The 19,277-nt window shown below is 36.1% G+C and overlaps 3 protein-coding genes and 1 long non-coding RNA gene across 8 annotated transcripts; 3 read left to right on the top strand and 1 right to left on the bottom strand.

The window, feature by feature from the left end:
- Positions 1 to 308: 308 nt before the first annotated feature.
- Positions 309 to 3,726, top strand: LOC100882028 (serine/threonine-protein phosphatase PP1-gamma catalytic subunit B). The gene is made up of 5 exons (XM_003701423.3): positions 309 to 538; positions 1,196 to 1,327; positions 1,426 to 1,656; positions 1,745 to 2,073; positions 2,207 to 3,726. The coding sequence occupies exons 1-5, from the start codon at positions 484 to 486 to the stop codon at positions 2,447 to 2,449; spliced, it is 990 nt and encodes a 329-aa protein (XP_003701471.1). The 5' UTR covers positions 309 to 483; the 3' UTR covers positions 2,450 to 3,726.
- On the bottom strand, positions 3,688 to 16,928 carry LOC105661991 (uncharacterized). 3 transcript variants are annotated; one of them, XR_001095339.2, is made up of 17 exons: positions 16,778 to 16,928; positions 16,159 to 16,649; positions 15,836 to 16,037; positions 15,444 to 15,683; positions 14,239 to 14,619; positions 13,849 to 14,013; positions 11,229 to 11,433; positions 10,282 to 11,165; positions 9,908 to 10,206; positions 9,568 to 9,719; positions 8,493 to 9,473; positions 8,167 to 8,389; positions 7,777 to 7,974; positions 7,644 to 7,679; positions 6,063 to 7,572; positions 5,842 to 5,990; positions 3,688 to 5,743 (listed from the first exon to the last, which is right to left on the bottom strand). It is a non-coding gene; the product is annotated as an uncharacterized LOC105661991 (long non-coding RNA). The 3 variants fall into 3 exon arrangements; XR_013040180.1 differs by lacking the exons at positions 3,688 to 5,743; positions 5,842 to 5,990; positions 6,063 to 7,572; ... (6 more) ...; positions 10,282 to 11,165; positions 11,229 to 11,433 and adding an exon at positions 11,513 to 13,769 and having other exon boundaries at positions 13,849 to 14,036; XR_013040179.1 differs by lacking the exons at positions 3,688 to 5,743; positions 5,842 to 5,990; positions 6,063 to 7,572; ... (6 more) ...; positions 10,282 to 11,165; positions 11,229 to 11,433 and adding an exon at positions 11,513 to 13,769.
- LOC100882550 (T-box transcription factor TBX10) lies at positions 7,031 to 12,479 on the top strand. 3 transcript variants are annotated; one of them, XM_012281235.2, is made up of 4 exons: positions 7,031 to 7,165; positions 7,328 to 7,650; positions 7,723 to 7,992; positions 10,907 to 12,479. In XM_012281235.2, exons 1-4 carry the CDS (start codon positions 7,036 to 7,038, stop codon positions 11,408 to 11,410), a joined length of 1,227 nt encoding a protein of 408 aa, XP_012136625.2. In that variant the 5' UTR covers positions 7,031 to 7,035; the 3' UTR covers positions 11,411 to 12,479. The 3 variants fall into 3 exon arrangements, with proteins under 3 accessions (XP_012136625.2, XP_003701475.2, XP_012136624.2); XM_003701427.3 differs by having other exon boundaries at positions 7,313 to 7,650; positions 7,741 to 7,992; XM_012281234.2 differs by having other exon boundaries at positions 7,313 to 7,650.
- A 480-nt stretch (positions 16,929 to 17,408) lies between the features above and the next one.
- Positions 17,409 to 19,088, top strand: LOC105661989 (ess-2 splicing factor homolog). Its single transcript, XM_012281232.2, has 2 exons — positions 17,409 to 18,559; positions 18,634 to 19,088. Exons 1-2 carry the CDS (start codon positions 17,409 to 17,411, stop codon positions 18,929 to 18,931), a joined length of 1,449 nt encoding a protein of 482 aa, XP_012136622.2. The 3' UTR covers positions 18,932 to 19,088.
- The last annotated feature ends 189 nt before the right edge of the window (positions 19,089 to 19,277 follow it).

Genomic DNA, 19,277 nt, shown 5'->3' with positions numbered 1-19,277 from the left:
AAGATGAGAGAAGTTTAGGGACTTTAAATATTAACTTGTTTATCATACAACTTCACATAGAAGCGATAAACTACAGTTCAATTATATGTTGGGTCAGTTGAAGAATACACAATATTTTATATAACAAAATGATTTATTTTTATACAAAAAATTAAATTCGCGTGTACACAAAAGGAACATCTGATAACTCTATTATCGAATGAAGTATGTAACCAACAATTGGTAATACTGAAATTACTAATAAAAGTTGCATAGAACGTGTTCGATAAATCGAATAATCGAATCTTATCGAATAGCAAGAACTCGAACTAAGAGGGGGCAAAAGGGAGTGGAGTGCGCGGTTGTCCGGGCAGCCATTGCGGGTACTTTGTCCGAAACCGCGGATACAGTTGAGTGCTGTTTGCCACGCAAAGAAAATCAAAAGTCATCCCTAAAGAAAGGTGCTGCGTGTAAAGCCCGGGACGCGCACAAAACCCCGGCCCGATGGCTGAATCCGACAAACTGAATATTGACAACATCATAGCTCGGCTCTTGGAAGGTAAAGTTGCCGTTTGCCCTCTTTGAGGGGGAGGGGAAGATGCGCGATGAGAGGAAAGTGTCGCCCGCGTCACCCTTTGTTATACTTCCTCCATACTCGTACTTCCTCGTATCTAAGTTGAACACTTTATTAGAGATATCTCACCTTGTAATTATTTTTTTCTTTTTCCTCCTTGTTGTTATCTGTTTTCTTTAATCGATTACGCAACTTTCTCCAAATACAACCTAACAAAAATTCCGCATGAACCGACAATTGTTTGTTTACACGAAATGGAATTGACAATACGTATTAGAAATTTACACTTTTTTGGGCGAGGTTCCCGCCTGTACTGTTACCGATCGGTAACGTGTACTTTACAATTTTTGATATCCATTTTCATTGCGATGCATCGTTTATTTCTTAAACCCGTAAACATATTAATAAATAAAGCTAATTTTTTTAATAATTCTTCCTTCGTATATTTAATTGTATTATTTTTAGAAACAAATTATTATTTGTAGATAACAGAAAAGTAAACGAGTATTATGTATGCTAAATATATGATTGGAATCTTTTCCCTAATTGTAGGTTCTTTTTGGAGAAGGTTTCTTTCTAGTGCCCATTTATATTTAAGTAGTGAAATTTGAAGATAAAGTCTTGTTTTATTAACTCTTCTAGTGCGGGGAGCTAGGCCAGGAAAAAATGTGCAGTTGACAGAAGGAGAAATAAAAGGACTATGTTTGAAATCACGTGAAATTTTTTTGTCACAACCTATTTTGTTAGAGCTTGAAGCACCGCTTAAAATATGTGGTAAGTTGCTTTTTAATGCTATTTAATAATTATATGTATTTGAAAAAGTATTATTCAAGTATTTTTAATTATAGAAATTAATATACCTTTTTTTTAAGGTGATATTCATGGGCAATATTATGATTTATTACGGCTATTCGAGTATGGTGGATTTCCACCAGAAAGTAATTATCTTTTCTTAGGAGATTACGTTGACAGAGGAAAACAGTCTTTGGAGACAATTTGTCTCCTTCTTGCCTATAAAATCAAATATCCTGAAAATTTCTTTTTACTTCGTGGAAATCATGAATGTGCATCTATTAACAGGATATATGGATTCTATGATGAATGTGAGATATTAAACCCAGCGTGAACTATTTATTTTTCATGTTTCATATCAACACGTTTATATATTGCAACAATTTTAATATGGTATAGGTAAACGTCGATATAACATTAAATTATGGAAAACATTCACGGATTGTTTTAATTGTTTACCCGTCGCGGCAATAGTTGATGAAAAAATATTTTGTTGCCATGGTGGTCTTAGTCCAGACCTTCAAAATATGGAACAGATCAGACGTATCATGCGACCAACGGATGTACCCGATCAAGGATTATTGTGTGACTTACTGTGGTCAGACCCAGACAAGGATACAATGGGTTGGGGAGAAAACGATCGTGGCGTATCATTTACATTTGGGGCTGAAGTAGTTGCCAAATTTTTACATAAGCATGACTTTGACCTCATATGTCGTGCTCATCAGGTATGTGTGTCACAATCTGTGCAGTATTATTAAATATAGTCTATTATTCAATTAAATATTTTGTTCTTGAACTTCTGGAAAGATGATATGACAATACACAGTCAATAAGTTACAATTAATAACAAAATTTTAGGTGGTAGAAGATGGCTATGAATTCTTTGCAAAGAGGCAGTTAGTTACTCTATTCTCGGCACCAAATTATTGCGGCGAATTTGATAATGCTGGAGCGATGATGTCCGTAGACGAAACACTTATGTGTAGTTTCCAAATTCTGAAACCAGCCGATAAAAAGAAATTAACGTATGGTGGCCTCAACGCAAATAGACCAGTGACTCCTCCACGAGGTGGTGGCAATAACAAAAGCAAGAAGAAGTGAAATCCTTAGATTTGCTTCTTATCTTTTTTTTTAAACGCAACGTTTTAGAACTCCGAAGTAACTCCCTCAAAAACCTACCATCTTTTGAAACGTTAAGTTCTTGTAAGAGAAAAGATGTTGCTGTTATTATTTCTTCTAGTATCGCTATTATTATTATCAATGCTACTACCATATTACTTTTGAATTTATAATGAATTCCATTGAGCTACTTATGGTGACACAATAAGTAAACAAATGAAATCCGGAGGGGCATTGCTTGGTAAACAACAAAAAAGGAGAAAGTTTTTCAATGATAGAACGGTTCTAAGTAAAAAAAAAAATAAATAAAATACTCTTAAATAAGTGTTTAGAAGGAATTTCATTCTAAGTTTGACGATTCAAAAGTAGAATAGAAATTCGTGGCAACTATCATAAAATTCTTACAAAAAGAAGTATATCATTTCAAAATTCATAACAAACTCATTCATAATTATTCGCTATAATATTTTCTTCGACATTTTTATAAATCGACTTATTTAGGACGTTTACGATATCATCGATCAAAACAACATGGTATAATGCAATTGATACAATGCCAGGGACAATTTTATTATGCCACTCTTCGCTGTCGTGACATGCAAACATACATTGTTACTAAGATTATTATTATAATACGTAACATCAAGCATATAGTGGTTTTGAACAATAAGTGTTTGAAATGTGATACATAGTTTCGGCTTTATTACATTTCTGTAAATTGCACAAAATTTGTAAACGACATACAGATACGACTTTCGTAAAGGAACCGTTTTTGTAGAATGCGCTTTTGTAATTAAATTTATATAAATCACAAAAAAATGACGTTTTAGCTGTTCAATCAAGATCGATTTTAAATCATATTTTTAACAACTAAAAGAAAGAAAATCGAAAAAGATTTATACATATATATATATATTCCTTATTTAAACCTACATCCCATGATAAATTTATAATGTTCGAAAAGCGTTGACTTATATATTTCGCGAAGCTTCTCTGGATTTGATTCAACATTCTAGCGGTTACTAATTTTTTGGGAAGGAATCATAATAATAGAATTAATATACAATTGAGCTGTAAATGTGTATAATGCAAGTAGTGACGTTATTCAAATATGTATACATACAATTCAAAGAACGAAGAGTGTAAGAAGAAACCCCGATTTCTAAGGATTTCATCGTATAAATGTTAACGATCTTATTTTGTGGGGACAACTTCATTAATTTCAGGAGTATATAAATATATATTATTGATTTTGTTCATTCTTTTTACATGCTTCCCTTCATGCACCGTTTAGATCATACAGTATTGCCTCGAAATAAGCAATACGTTCTGGGCAGTTGCTCATTTCGAAGGTGGTATGCTATTCGGCTTGCTTTTGCTTTTTGAATCACTGTGTGTTAGAGTTAGAAAACAATATACATGTTCTGTCTTCTTATCGGTCAAAAATGATTAGCTTCTGATTTCTCACTCAGCAGCCGACTTCAATCAAAGAAGTGGGGATAGAAATTCGCTAATGTCGAAGTTCGAAGCAGTTGCTTATTTCGAGGCAATACTGTACACCATTTTCCTAAGTGATGTCACTATAAATTACATATGACAAAAATTCATCATAAAGTATCATATTGTAAAAGTTAGCACGAGAGAAAGAAACAACAATCATGTCTATTCCCCTTGTACTTGTACATTAATTTCTATTTTATAAATAAAACTCACAAAAAATATTCGTTCATTATATTTTTGTTTTCACTTCTTTTCTTTTATATGTTTTACGTAATCATCGTGTTTAGTTCATGATTTTTTCATCAAATATTTTATATGTACATACCTGAAGATCCACTGGTACTATTGTTAATACTATTGCGACTAATATTGAATAATAAATTTGTAATGCAACGTGGACTTCTTTAATTGTTCGCAGTTTAGTTCATATTTAAATTAAATAATAAATATACTCATAATAATCCGATCAGAATTATAATCGAACTTACGTTTATTAGCAACATTTTTTCAAGCTCATTATAATTCTTCTCGGTTAGATGAAAGTAATAGAAGTGTCATTTTTATACGTCAAATAGATGACTCGTTAACTAACAAACTTGAATACCAAACAGAGCGGTCTGAACTATGAAAGATTTTTAGATTAAGTGTATTCTAAAAAAAAAAATAATAATTACTCGCGAACAATTAACGAACTCCTCCGTATTTAATTATACAAATTTATTCATTTTTCCACGATACATTTTTCGACTATTTTTTGACTAAGTACTTTTAGCGGCTTAGATTACGGTAGGCTTGTATTCGTGCTAAAGAAATAAGGAGGATTTGATTAGTTATTCAATAGTGCTGACAATTCTTATGTTATCAAGAACGAACTGAAGCTGATAGAATTGTCATGTTGTGAAATTTCATGTATTGTCAGCACTATTATGTACAATTACCGATACTTCATATTTAAACCAGACTTTTAGATGAAAATGCATTTTTAAAAAGTAACGATGAAACTTGCGAATAAGTACAGGAATTGGAATATGTATCAATTTCAGATAGATGTTTGTACTTATAACATCCTTCTAGTTAGGGTGATTAAATGTATCAAGTGAATGAAGAACTTTTTATTAACAAATAAAGTCGTTCTTCCGAATCAATGTTCTTAAATTTATTTTCTCTTTGAAAGCGTTTGAACGCAAACAATCATTTTACCATAATATAATTTTTATTTAATCAACGCATATCACGAAAAAGATACAATTAGCGCCATCTAACGATGAGAGCAATCAAAGAAGAAATTACTTTCTGTTTGATTTTATAAATAAGGGCAATGTGTGTAGTTCGTCAGAAAAGTTCAAAACGTCGATTTTCCGATAACATATACCGGTAAAATCTTTGAAATTCAGTATTTCCTACGTCATTTACTACTGCACCGTTAAATGGTATTAGCGGTACAGTTTCACAAATTCCACACTAATATTAAATTGAAGAAACATTAATGTGTCTGAACATTGAGTGAATATTTGAGATGAAAATTAAGCGCAAAAACGTCCGAGTTATGATTTGGTTTCTTACCGAGGATAATTTATGCGATGTTGTAAACTCTGATAAATGATTATCCAGGATAAAGTAGCTCGTATAGACAAATGATTAATCTTTCAGTTCTATACAAATATAACGTACTAATATAAATGTTTCATTATTTTCCATCAAATTTCATCCATTAACTATTGGATGTGTTTACAAAAGTCTATTAAAAACTACAATATTTCTTCATTAAACCTCCGCCTGTAACAGAACAACGGTTAATGAAAGTGAACTACTTTTCTTACAGTAGAATACATTTCAATTTTTTCTAATGAAATAGTTGGACTTTTCTGTATTACCTTGTCTGCGTGCATGGATTAAATGTACATATTAAAGGATTGAAGATTATTCGTGATAATTTCCTTTGATGGTATGTAACAAGTGGTCAACGATTTTTGCTCCAAATCCAAAGAAGAAAAGAATTTTTCCAAAAGAGGAAGTATTCCCGCTGAAATATATAGCGTTTACTTAAAGCAAATTAATTCAGTCGATCGTCGCAAGGTATCACAGGAATCATCACCTCATTTTAATCAATTAAGCTTAGTGGTCTAGCGACCAAACGTGTGATACACAAGGAAACGTTTTTCATTCTCTTGAGAAGGCAAACCTCATGCTCTATTCCCCCCCAAGTGTTTCTTCTCGTTTGAGAAGACTCCGCCTTTTGGCACGGGATCCAAAGGAAGAGGTTGCAGTCAGCGTCCCGCGTGAACCGAAGTTAGCCTGGCGTGGGTGTCCCGCGTAGGAGGATCCTCCGGAAACCCCTCCTTCCTTGTAGAAAACCTTCCCTGCCTCTCAATCCTCCTCTCCACTATCTCTGAATCGGTTCATCTCAGGAAACCAACAGAAAAGTAGAGAAGAAGGAGGAGATTCTCCCTCATGAAAAGAGAAAGGGAATATATACACATAGGAGAGTGATGTCTCGATGATAAGCCACGAGGTGTGTAGTCGACTCGGGGGAGTTCTTTCTGATTCATCCAATTCACGAGGCGAGCTTTAAGCTCTTGTCAGCGTCCGGATACCGAGGTGAGGACAAGTCCTGTTGACGAGAGGTGTGAGAACCCGTCGACGATGTCGAGCATCCTCTGATATTCCGCCAGGATCTCGAACCTCGCTGATTGCGACAACTTAACGACCGACCGACCACAAGAAAGATAAGCATTCTCCACCGATTTCTCTTTCTTCCTGTTGTTTCATCGTTGACAACGAGGGATGTACCCGTTTCCATCTGTCGGTCCATTGTTCCATGCCAACTAGAAAGATCGTAAATAGAAAAGAAAAGCTTAAAGTGTTCCCAAGGGGGTGGTGCGTGTTTAGTTACAGATACGATGGTGATTTAGATTGTGAAATATTAAGTAATTACAAAGAAATTATGTGCAGTTAATGACAGTTGAAATTAAATCATCGAAGATTAAAAAAAATTAGATAAGTTGGTATAGTGAAGTTGTTAAAGAAGGATAAAGGATCTCGTTGATGCGGCTTGGAAGTTAGCAAGGATGCAACAGCAACATGAGCAGAGACACGACATCACTGCCGATTGTTGTTATCAGCAATGGGCTACACATCATCAGGGTCATCATAGTCAGTCCATCACTAATGTGCCATCACCTATGCAACAAATGGAAGGTACTTTTATTTCTTAAGGATTGAATAGCATCTACTAAGTTTAAAATTAATTCATTACTGTATTATACGCTATTAAAATGTGTCTATTCACCACGCAAGGATGTTATATAGCTTCGCGTTGTGCACTCCTGTTGTGCATTGTTTCAGCGTGTTTGCAATCAGCTGGAAGAGTGAAACGATCCCGTAGCCCTCCGAACTTACCGAAAACTGCGTTGACTTCGCGTGTTGCAAATTCAGTCTCTTCTACGGTTACCATCGAATCTCGTAATGACAGCAATAACAACAATCATCATCACGGAGATCATCATCCCAGCGAAAATGGCGCTAATTCGGCGGAAGAAGTCAGTTCGAAAAGGCCACTTCATCCTGCTTTGGTCGGTGCTGGAGCTGCTCTCGAGGCGAAACCACTTTGGGAAGAATTCCATCAATTAGGAACCGAAATGATTGTTACCAAAGCTGGAAGAAGGATGTTCCCTACCTTTCAGGTATCACTCCGTTTCTTTTAAAACAATATCTGAAACTTAGAATATTGGAAAAACTTGGAAACTTAGAAAAAGGAAATTTTAATTTTGCAGTGTCGGTTTTTCGGTTTGGACCCAAACACCGATTACCTATTAGTGATGGACTTCGTTCCCTGCGATGACAAGAGGTACAGATATGCTTTCCACAGCAGTGCATGGGTAGTTGCTGGTCGTGCGGATCCGGTCTCACCCCCGAGGATCCATGTTCACCCTGATAGTCCTGCCAGTGGTGCACACTGGATGAAGCAACCGGTTTCATTTGACAAGTTGAAACTCACCAACAATCAACTGGATGACAATGGACATGTAAGTTTCTTATACATTGATAAATCGTCTTTTTTGTGGTGTTTGAAATTTCGTGTCAACTTTTTGAAATACTTTTCAATTTATCATAAAAAAGTACCTTCTGGAAGAGAAGCTGGGAATGGTTTTAAAGTAGACTAATTCATTTTGAAAGTGGTGCGAAAGAGGAACACCTACGTAATAAAGTAGAATGAGGGATGCAGGGAAGTCTTTGCGACAGTATGTATCGTGTTCCACGTGTTTGTCGTTTACGGACGAGTTCGCCTTAATTGACCTGAGATACGAGCCCGTCTTCCACGAGAAATTATAAGGGCCTGAGCTACGCACGGTAAACATCTATGGTCGATCCGTTTCTTTACGCGACTATTATCACAGGCTGATCTTTTCAATCTCTTTACACCTTCAAAAAGAAATTATAACAGTTAGAATTATAGAAATATTGACAATGGAAGGTACAATTTTTTAAGGAGTAAATCATTACGCACAGTTAATCTGTTAAGTACCTTTATAGATGCAATATTCATTCTTTCCTGAATGAAACGTCTTATACTCATCTTAGCTTTACACCTGTTATAAACCTGTTATAAAGTACGACAATGAAGCATGGATGCATTAGAAGCTATTATCGTCTTGCGAGTAATTAGTAGTAATAATTGTTTTAACACGTTGTTCAGATTTATGCCCTACCAGTACATGAAACTTTATTGCATCACAAACGAATCAATGACATTATTTCTATACGAGATGCATACTTGAAACGTGCAAGAAGTGTTTTTATAGTATATCTATATTTTTTTTAGTAAGTTTTAATGATATTGAAAGGCGGCGTCTCGCATAGTTCGTTGACATATAAACTTGAAAATCAGTTGAACGATCGCTATTGCTCGTATCGGAACTCTATCATTAGCTTTCGTCGTATTTCGAGCACCACACTCCCACTTTGTGTACTCTTTAGATCTTCTCCTGTCCACGCCTTATTAATCCCGCTCTCCTGTCGCCATGAGTAGGGAACAGCAATAGAAACTGTACCGTGCGTAAAGTAACGTAAACATATGTAATATAAACGAAGCCTTGGAAGCCTGGGAAAGACAGTGAAGCCTTGAACGTGTTTACGACTTTCCAAAGAATTACCAGCACGAAAGAATCCTCCATAGCGTTGGAAATTACAAATGTCTGCCTAAGACAGTTTCAAAAAGTTTCGTAAAAAATATTATTTTAACTATAATTTTTTACTATGGTGAGACAAATCTCAGAATTTCACTACAAATTTATATTAATAAGAAATTTTACATATACTACTTTGTCGTTCTATGGTGTTACTTCCAAGAGAAAAATGATGTTTATAGAATAGTCATGTTCAGACAAGGAAACAAAAAAGCTATTTGTTACGCTCTAGTTCGCGTGTCGAATCTCAAGAAGCTTTACGTTCTGTCTTTCTTAACCCTCGTCCCTCTTCATTGTGTCCTAATGCACCTGCGGTTGCGCTAAAAATAATCGTCCCTATGTATCCGTGCCAAACTCAGCGTGTCAAGCACCATTGCAAACGAAATGATTCAGTGTTAAGACGTATTGGCATACCCGATTAATGAATTTGATCCCTCTTCAGTCACTAATCGGTGGGAGGACGGTGCGCGAATCTTTGGAATCACCCGTTAACACCATCAAAAATAATGTCGAAATTTGTCCTCTTGGAATTAATTTCCATTTGGTTGCTATTGGTCCTGATTTACCTGTTTCAAAATTTAAATAATCAGCTTGTTGTTCAACGTATTGTCGGTTATTATAAATATGGATCAAATTTTTACGCCGACAGATTCATTTGACGGCTTCTACTATTTACAGTTAGTATAAATTTATTAATCCTTGAAAAATGAGGGTTTCGCGCGTAAATTATTCAATGGCAGATATGTAAACCTACCATTGTTTTGTTGAAACGAATCTTCTTGAATCAGTGCGCTTATAAAGTAGAAGGAGAGAGAGAAAGAGAGGGAAACTTCTTGATGGTTTTGGCTCGTGTTCCATTCGAGAATTTATTGCTTTACGCGCGGAAAGAATTTTGACTCGTAGACCCTTCTTTCATGTGCCATGAAACAGTTTGTTCCTTTAATTGCTCTTGGACAGACGTACCAACCCAGCTTTGTAAAAAATTGGAATCCAACGCAGTGAAATTCTCGACAATTTCTGTTTTATAATTGGCATTCTATCCCCTATGTGTTCCTGCATGAAAAGCATAGTAGCATGAAAATACAGATTACTCTAATCAGTGAATGTACTAAGCAGACATTTTATTACTGTTTTGAGTTAAAGAGTAACTCTTAATGAGTTGAAACAATAGAATAAGGGAATAAGAAGAATCGCGTGTCCAAATTCCTTAGTTGCCAGTGTCAGGCCACACACACGCTTTTCGTATTGTGAGGATGACTCTTCATCTCCTCTTTCCTTTCCTCTCTGTGCTCTTCTTTCGATGTATCCAAAGAGACACATGCCCTAGCATATGCCAGTAAGTGTGCGCGGGAGGAAGGACGAAGGTGTCGGGTTGCCAGAGTAGGTCGCAGGGTTAGTTTTTACACTAATTAGTCACCGAGTCTCTTGTGGCTGTCAAACATTGTAACCGCCCCCCTGCGGTGGTCCTTCCTCCAGAAAAAGGAAGGTCCTCACGTGTTTTTTTTTCTTTTGATTCTTCTTCCTTTTCGTTTCTTCTTACCCCCTTACGACCACTGTCTTAGAATAACGATTATAACAGACGATCATTGAAAAAACCTGGAATATTTGTATTCCCAGAGATAAGCTTTCTTCCAGATTTACTGTAAGCGTTTACGCTATGAATTACTGCAACTAACTTCTCTTTTTCCTTTCCAAGTTAAAATGTATATCATTTACTCCACTAATAACTTCTGTTTGCTTCCTTGCATTTCAGATAATCTTAAACTCGATGCACAGATATCAACCACGTTGTCACGTGGTAGTGGCACCCTCACCACCCGGTTCGGCTCCAGATCCTCGCACAGAAAACTTCAAAACGTTCACTTTCTCCGAGACTCGATTCACCGCGGTAACAGCCTACCAGAATCACCGTATAACTCAGTTGAAGATCGCTAGCAATCCATTTGCCAAAGGTTTCCGTGACTGTGAATCCGACGACTGCGATTCAGTTGCAGTTTCCAGCATGCAAAACCCTGCGAAAAGACCAGCAACCGCGAGTACCAGCGTACTGTCATCTAGTTATGTGAACGCTATACCTGCCGTACAAATTCCAAGCATATCGAGTCAAGAGCATCATCAGTTCTACGGCCCAACAGCGACGGGACCATGGGCTTATCCTGCACATCATGGACAATCAACTGCGCACATAAATTCGGTTCATTATCCTGCGCATCCTCATCATCCTCATCCAGGAGCGTCTTTGTATGGACCACGATAATTCAGGATGTGTTTCTTTATTTCCTGCAAAAATGTTGGTGAACGCTTCAGTGAAGTTTCTTTTTTATGTGGGAAATTGTGATCGTGATAAGATAGATACATACTTGTATGATAGCAAAATGTATCTGATCCGTTAAAAAGAGACTTTTCAAAGATTTATAAAAGGTATCGAAATAATCGGTGATTGAGGGGATCGGTAGGATTTATGACTTAATGCCTTGTCAGCGGATTTTAATGTAATTAAAACATGTACCGAAGAGTAAGTATTATACGATTAACGAGTCAAACAAGTCGTGCCTTATCAAAGACTAAATCATAGAGAATATTTTCGAAAGTTATACCAAAGATGTCAATAATCTTAAGTATTTAGTATAGAATCAACTAAATTATATTCGTATCTAACGCGTTGTTGTAAGTAGAATTTTAAGAGCGGTTTATTAAAAAGAAATAATATTTTTGTCGTGTTTCCTTTAGCAGAAGATCCTCGAATAAATTGTTGTAGCCATTATCTACATTATTTATTATTAAAAACATATATCTTTGATAAATAACTTTTCAAATGTTAAAGTACTTATGACATTCGTTAAACGTGCCTTAATGCTTGACAATTTATTGGAGAATCTCGACGAAGGATAAAAGAATTGAAATGTGTCACCGTTGTACACGATGATCGAATCGTGTGATACAAATCGGTTGATGTCGTAGATCGTGGTTGAACGGTCGAAAAAGAAAGTGCCTTTTGTAGGAGCAAAGTGCATCTATTTATACAGGGTGTCTGAAATGCCAAACGAGCCTAAAACGTTCTCGAGCCAAGACAGGAAAAGTAAACGCACCGTGACAACCCATGAGAGAGCTTGGCTACTAAGTGCCTTAATAAATTATTCCCCAAGTATCGTGTGCCATTGTGTTTCGAAACTTTCCTCCCTATTCAAACTTACGCTTATCCCTGGAGAACCTACTAGTATTAAGCAACTCAAGAGCGCTTCTAATTACACAACTGTTGCTGTACATGTTCAAAGGAAAATAGAATGAAGGAGAACTTTGTGAAATAAACGTGAACCTGATGTCAAGTGTTATGGTTTAAAGTGCAATTTCAACGTGCCCTTTCATGAATCCCTTATTTCCTTTCATTCTCTTTGATTAGCATTCCAATAGTCAAAATTAGGTCGAAGAAGAGACAATGTTGTGTCACAAATCTTAGAATATCGCTAAATAACTAAGCAACCAAATAATAAAATAGTAGAACTATATAGCAGTGAATTGAGCCGTCGACCTATACATGTCTAATTGAGTTTACATCGCGGGGTGTCCCTAACATTTTTTAAGAGCATGTAGCAATGCAGTTGATTGTCAGAACTGTTAGAAAAGACAAACTAATGCCAACAAAGTGAAACGGCATGGAACTCGAGCGGCTAAGCTTGACAGTTCCTAAGCGTAGAAAAACGGATGGACCGACGTGCCTCATGATTGATGGCGACGCGAAGAACTTCGTTGTGTAAACATATTATAGCCGTATCCTTAATGACTTTCAGTGAATATCTTCCCTCGTGCATCCAAACGTTTTGCAGTCACTCGCTAACTGCACGAGTTCTGTCGCAAAGCACGGGAATAAAAAAAAAAGATCAAAGCGGTTCAAGTAACCATTCACGTTGAGATTAGTTTCCTGCCAAACTTGATTTCATACTCCATCAACCTTCACTTATAATTCTTTGCCACCTTTTATTTTACAACCGTATTAAATTCTGCATTTCGCAATTAATTATTTGATACGTGACAACCCATTGTGACTTAAATTTCTGTCAAGTACTTTGTCGGAGAGTATCAGATGCAGTTTTACGATTTTCAGTACGCGTCGACAAAGAAAGTGGAACTTTCTTTTAACTGAAGGGTTGGTGAGGGCAGAGGTGATGAAGAAGAGAAGAAGAAGAAATCTCGTGTTTCGAGGGTACCGGTGTGAGCTACAAACTTTTCGTCTATAGAGAGACCGCGCTTATCGGTGACGCGTGACGGCGCCGGCAATAAAAAGCCGCCGTCGGCCTATCTTCGCTCATTCTTTCATCTTTCTCGAAGGTACCAGCCCCATGACAGTTAACCCCTTGACGGGGTTAGTTGACTTCGCACTACTGGTGGTACCTCTGTTCGCGAGAATCAGCTGTTCTCAAAGGACTCCGTGCCGTGAGTGTGTAGAACTGGGAAAAAATCTCCTGGGGTGGTGCAGAAGCAAAAAGGGTACTTCGTCTGTCGATTCACGAATTATACGAGTTTGTTAGTAGATGTGATCGACTTGATAAATTATGAAAATGTGTAAACATGTTCACAAAAGTGTTTCTGACAAATATGTTTCCTTTAATAAATTGAATCTGAAAATGTATGAAGTAATAACAAAAAGTTTCTAAATAAAAAGATTTAGAATTTAAAAAAAAACATGTAAGATTTTACCGTGTAACCATAGCCTTTTTTCTTGCAGTATTCAAGACCTTTGCAGGTTCTGCGTATCCTATTGAGAACACGGTTCGAGGACCTCCAACAACGTATCTGGAATTTTTCACGTTTCCTTCGTTCCACTTGCTCTTTTGACCACCCAAATGCAAGCCTCTTGAACGTCTATTCAATAAACGGCGTATATTCTACAATATCGTGAAATAAATAAAAGCAGAAGAGAAATGAATGATAGATCACGTTTTAGGGAAAACAACCGCTTAATAAATCTCGCTAATTTTCCGGTAGTAGCTTGTTGGTTGCGGATCAAAGACCGACAAATGAATCGCTCGGAAGATGAAACCAAAAAAAAAGGTGAGAAATAGGAGAAAAAAGAAGGAAAGAGCGTACATCCGTAAACCGAAACATCTCGGGGTGCGGTCTTGCGTTATCCCACGGGCCATGAATCCGTCATCGCTAGCTACCAGAGGGAATACCGCGTATACGGTGCGACGACTGCCACGGCTTTTATAGTTTCCACACAGTTTGATACAACCAAATAGCTTTTGAGCTTTTCACAGAATCTGCAATCTCTATAACATCATCTATAATAAAAGATATTTATCCTTCGATTCCATTATAAAGTATAAAACTAACGTCGTTAACTTCTTCAATCTTCTCAGTTGAGCATTGGTATGTTACATAAATTGAAAAGTATCAAGTTGTAATAGGTGAGATGCATTATAGTTAAATTCGTCATAGATATACATTGTACATATAAGTCAACTGAAGCTGAAAAAGTACAAATGCATTATGACAAAGTAAAGCTAGTCCTTTACTAACTGCTAGTACTTTTTAAAGAATATTGACTTTATCAAAAGAGAATGATAAAAAATAGTTTTTTAGAGTTTGTCGCATTTGTGAAAACAAAAGGAAAATTTGTTATTTCTAGAAATAGGGAGAAGCTTCCGTTTCGGTGCAAAGCTCTCAAAAGAAGAGAAACGCAGAGATCTAGAGTTGTACGACGGTGGCGTATACGACGAGCAGAAGTTCATATCCTGCGGTACCAGCCGCACGAATATGGCCGCAATGACAGATTTACAGATTCCAGCCATTGGGTTGGTCGCTTCTTCGGGATTCTTAAAGCGTACGTTCAACGAGCGAGATGTGCCTTGGATGGCTGAGTGCGCGTCAAATCGCACCTCCACTGTTTATGCTTTACGTCTGCAACCTTCATCTCTCTGTCTACTTTTTAAACTTCTGCGTCGTCACCGTTCTTTTTCTCGGTCGCTTTTATTTAAATATTGAGTCCGATTCACATGTCCCGTGAACTGTTTTCATTCTATAATTACGTCAGAAAATTTAAGAACATGATAAAATTTCGGACAGCGAAAATTAGATTTCACTGCGAATTTTATTCAACAGATGAATATAATCGAATAACATATTACGATAAAGTAAAATGACCTATTTGTATAGTGACAAAGAAATATAGGAAGGAATTTATAGTCGTTACCGTTGCAATCGAATGGTCTAATTAACGTTAAAAAATGACAAACATAGTCGTTAGCATATGCCACGATCTTATTAGTAACAACAAAATGACCGTAGGTTACCACTTGTCGACTCATCCTCCTTAATTGCACGACGACAGGTGACTTGGAACAAATATGATTTAAAATTGGGTTTCATCGTAAATTTAACTTCGTGCCAAAATGGCAAACGCTTCTGTTTTCTCTTCTCCTACGCGCACGTGCGCGCGCGCGTCATTTCCTGCACCAAATCTTACAATCCACCTTTACAGCAAAATTTGTTTTAACTTTTCTTTTTTCGTTTCATTAGGTTGTCTTCTGATCCTAGAAATAAAATTTATTGGAAATATATCTGGTTAAGAGGAAGACAGGAAGAAGGACGGACATGTCTGTTAGTGCCACGAAAACTGTCCAAGCAAGCGAAGTATCTGAAGACAGACACTGACCGTGAACCGCAAGACCTAAAAGAAGTTTACCTTATGTCGTAAATAGAGGGACGTCTTTCTTGACTCGCGTTCGAGGTTGACAGCGCCACGTGCTCCGCAAACCACCATGAATTTCAAACTTTCTTCATCGTTGTACTAAGCTCTATGTTCTAATTTTTGCTTACAATAATTAATAATTATTATTGACACGTGATAATTCGCCGCGTGGCAATCTCACTTGAATTTATGGTATCTGAAATATCAAATCATAAAATAACATAAAGAAGGTCTTTGAATTTCAAAAGTGGAAGTCTTCCTTTTTCTTATGGAATCGACACTTTTATCAAATTTCTTTGCTTAAATTCAAGACCTACCGATTTTGAGAAAAAAATCGGGAAAAAGAAGCAACATGCGTAAGGTGGGCCTCAAAAGATTTTCGCCGTAACATAGTCGGCAGGCATATCCTATCTCGCCGCTGGAATCCTCATATGTCTTTCATCGTGCCTTTCCAAACACCTCGGAGGCTCTCGGATCATTTTGCTCGGTCTCTCTTCCTCTTTTCTTCTAAGAGCTCATGTCTCAAGCACAGCAATACGAGAAGGCAATCATATCCCATCCCACTGTCCCAGCTCGACCAAAATATCACTTCGGCTACTTACTGAGTGGCCAAAACCAGGGCCGTGTTTATACGGTATGACAATCACCCTGTCAATCTGTTATGGACTTCAATAATTACATTATCGTGCTCTGAGATTTATCGGCATATAATGATTTTCATATTCCATCTGACGTCTTACTTATTACATGCAACGATATACAATTGACGTGGGAATTTTATTATGAATCATACTGTCACGTTTAGGATCTATAAATTATAAATAGCTTGAAATTTTTTGATCTAATATTCTAATTTGAGACTTCATATAAAAATGGATATCTTATATTGTACTTTAAAACAGGTTACTGTTTTATCCCATCGACGTTGATAATTACCTTGTAAAGATTGTTGTTCTATTCGTTTATAATATTTATGCATTTCCAGTGTAAGTAATAGTTGACTTAAGTACTACTGTTTTTTAACTAGCGTCATTATTATTTTTACACAATAATTTAATATTATATTTGCGATAAATGTAGCAAAAATGTAAGAGAATTTAAGTACGTAGGTATGTAACTGTCATTTAGTTCTTCCCTCGTTGAACGCGTAATGGCGCCACATGCTACACTAAAAGATCATGTTATCATTCGTTGGTTAAATCTAATTGTTGTACAAGTGGCATTTTCTTTCGGTGTTGCGTGTGTATTATTTGTATTGATTATAATTGAGAAAGTAATTATGGAACAATTGTGAACGATAAAGCTTTGTTAAAACTTGGAAATGATTGTATATTAGAGAAATAGTTGCAATACGCAATAGGGGGAGATAGTTGGAATCATTTTATTTTATAACCTAACTTTTCTAAAACGTAAATATAAATTTTACTCATCTCTATAACATTCGAGTATTTAAAGATATATTGTCTCAGTGCTTTAATTGTTGTCTTCTATTGTTTGTATATGTTCTTAAAATTTTTGTTGTTAGTTTTCTGGTAACTATTAAAATGTACTGTTTATAGGTTCAACAATGAATTCTCCAGGATCTCAAGCTCTAGAAGCAGCAAAAAACATGAAAGACTTGACAATATTTAAGAAGCCAATAGGTGTAGTTAAAAGGTATAAAAAATTACAACCAAAGATTTTAGACGAAGACACATACATAAAAAGAATGGGTGAAATTATTCAAAGAGACTTTTTTCCACACTTGGATAAACTACAAGCACAAAATCAGTATTTGGATGCATTAGAACAGAATGATGTAAAAAAGATGAGAGAAATTTATGAGAAATATAGTTCAGGAAGACCTGCAACTGAAAGACCTGCTAGTCCAGCAACATTTGAAACACCTATGAATAAGACTGAATCAGAAGATGAACAATTCAAACCAACAAAACCATCAGAGGATGCACCTGCAAATGTAACTTCAAAAGATAACGATAAAATGGAAATTAAAACTGGATTAGATGCATATTTGAGTACACATACAAGCGAAGATAATGCTAGTTTTGAAGAGATGATGGTTGAAGCAGAAAAAAAACTCAAATTAAAATTTGCTTGGCTGTATGAAGCAGAAGAAAATTCAAAGGCACTGACTAATAAGGCAGATTCAGATATCTTAGCTATTGAGAATGGTAATGAGAAACCTAATCAGTTAGATAGTTGGGCTTATAAAAATAAAAATTATATTATGTATGTTCCTGATGGTGTTGAATTAACTCCTGATGAAAGGATAGATTTAGCCAAAAAGAGACAAATGGTAATACATGAAAATACAAGGTTACGAATTAATCCATTCAATGAACAACAAAATAAAGAGACTATTAACGAGTTAGCAAAGAGTCAATCAAAAGCTAATGATGGTAAAATTGGTGTTGATGGTAAAGAAATTGTAAGAAATCCAACACCTAGAGTTAATGGATTTAGTTTTGTGGCAACACCAAGTCCAAGACCTGGGGAATGTGAAAGCCCTTTGATGACATGGGGTCAAATTGAAGGTACACCATTTAGATTGGATGGTGGAGATACTCCTTTATTACGAACAAGTCAAGGACCATCATTTAGAATGGCAGAACCACCTAAAAGAGAACAGCTTGCATTACAGTTGGCAGAAAAAGCTGGAGAAAGGCACAGAGATAGGAAAAGTAAAGCTTTAGAAGCAGCAAGAAAATCATTAGCAACGTAGGTATCTGATATTTTTGTATAAGATTGTTTAAAATCGTTTGCATTAATATTTACCGATTGTTTTGTTACAGACCATCTCCTAGATCAACTATAGATCGTTTAAGTACCATGTCCCCAGCAGCTAGAAGATTAGCTACTCAGAAACTTCGTATTGCAAGTACACCATCTCCGCGACGAACTTTATCCTCGAGAACACCCTCGATAGGTATTAGAACACCCAGTACTCCTCGAATAAGTACACCTTCGAAATCTGAAAAACGTCTCGAATCTGAAGACACCATCACGCGATGTCAGGGACCTGTTCTCACCGATAATTTACTTAATTTGCCTCTTCAAAGGCAAAGAGCGGCTGACTTTTTTAACACGTAAAGTAAATTAAAGTATATCGTTATTTCAATACTGTGTATTGTGTATATTGTTGTAAATACATTAGTATATGGTTAAACAAATAATATTAATTTATCTTATAAGTATTAATTGTGTATATCGTCTAATTCATATTTTATAATAAAATCTTATCAGTAAAGGTGTTTCTTGTAATGTTACACTAACTAATTGAAAGACTTACAGTAATTTCACTTAGTGTCTCGATGCGCGATTTACGAGACATACAAGTAATACGGAAATGACGGATTATCACGTACAAAGTGACTTCTTCAAAATATTATTCCGTCATATAAACTGATACAAACGCACGTTCATGCATCTGCACACC

The sequence above is a fragment of the Megachile rotundata genome, chromosome 12 (assembly GCF_050947335.1).
Source record: "Megachile rotundata isolate GNS110a chromosome 12, iyMegRotu1, whole genome shotgun sequence".
NCBI classification, from domain to species: Eukaryota; Metazoa; Arthropoda; class Insecta; order Hymenoptera; family Megachilidae; genus Megachile; species Megachile rotundata.
This window is presented reverse-complemented; position numbering and strand designations above follow the sequence as displayed.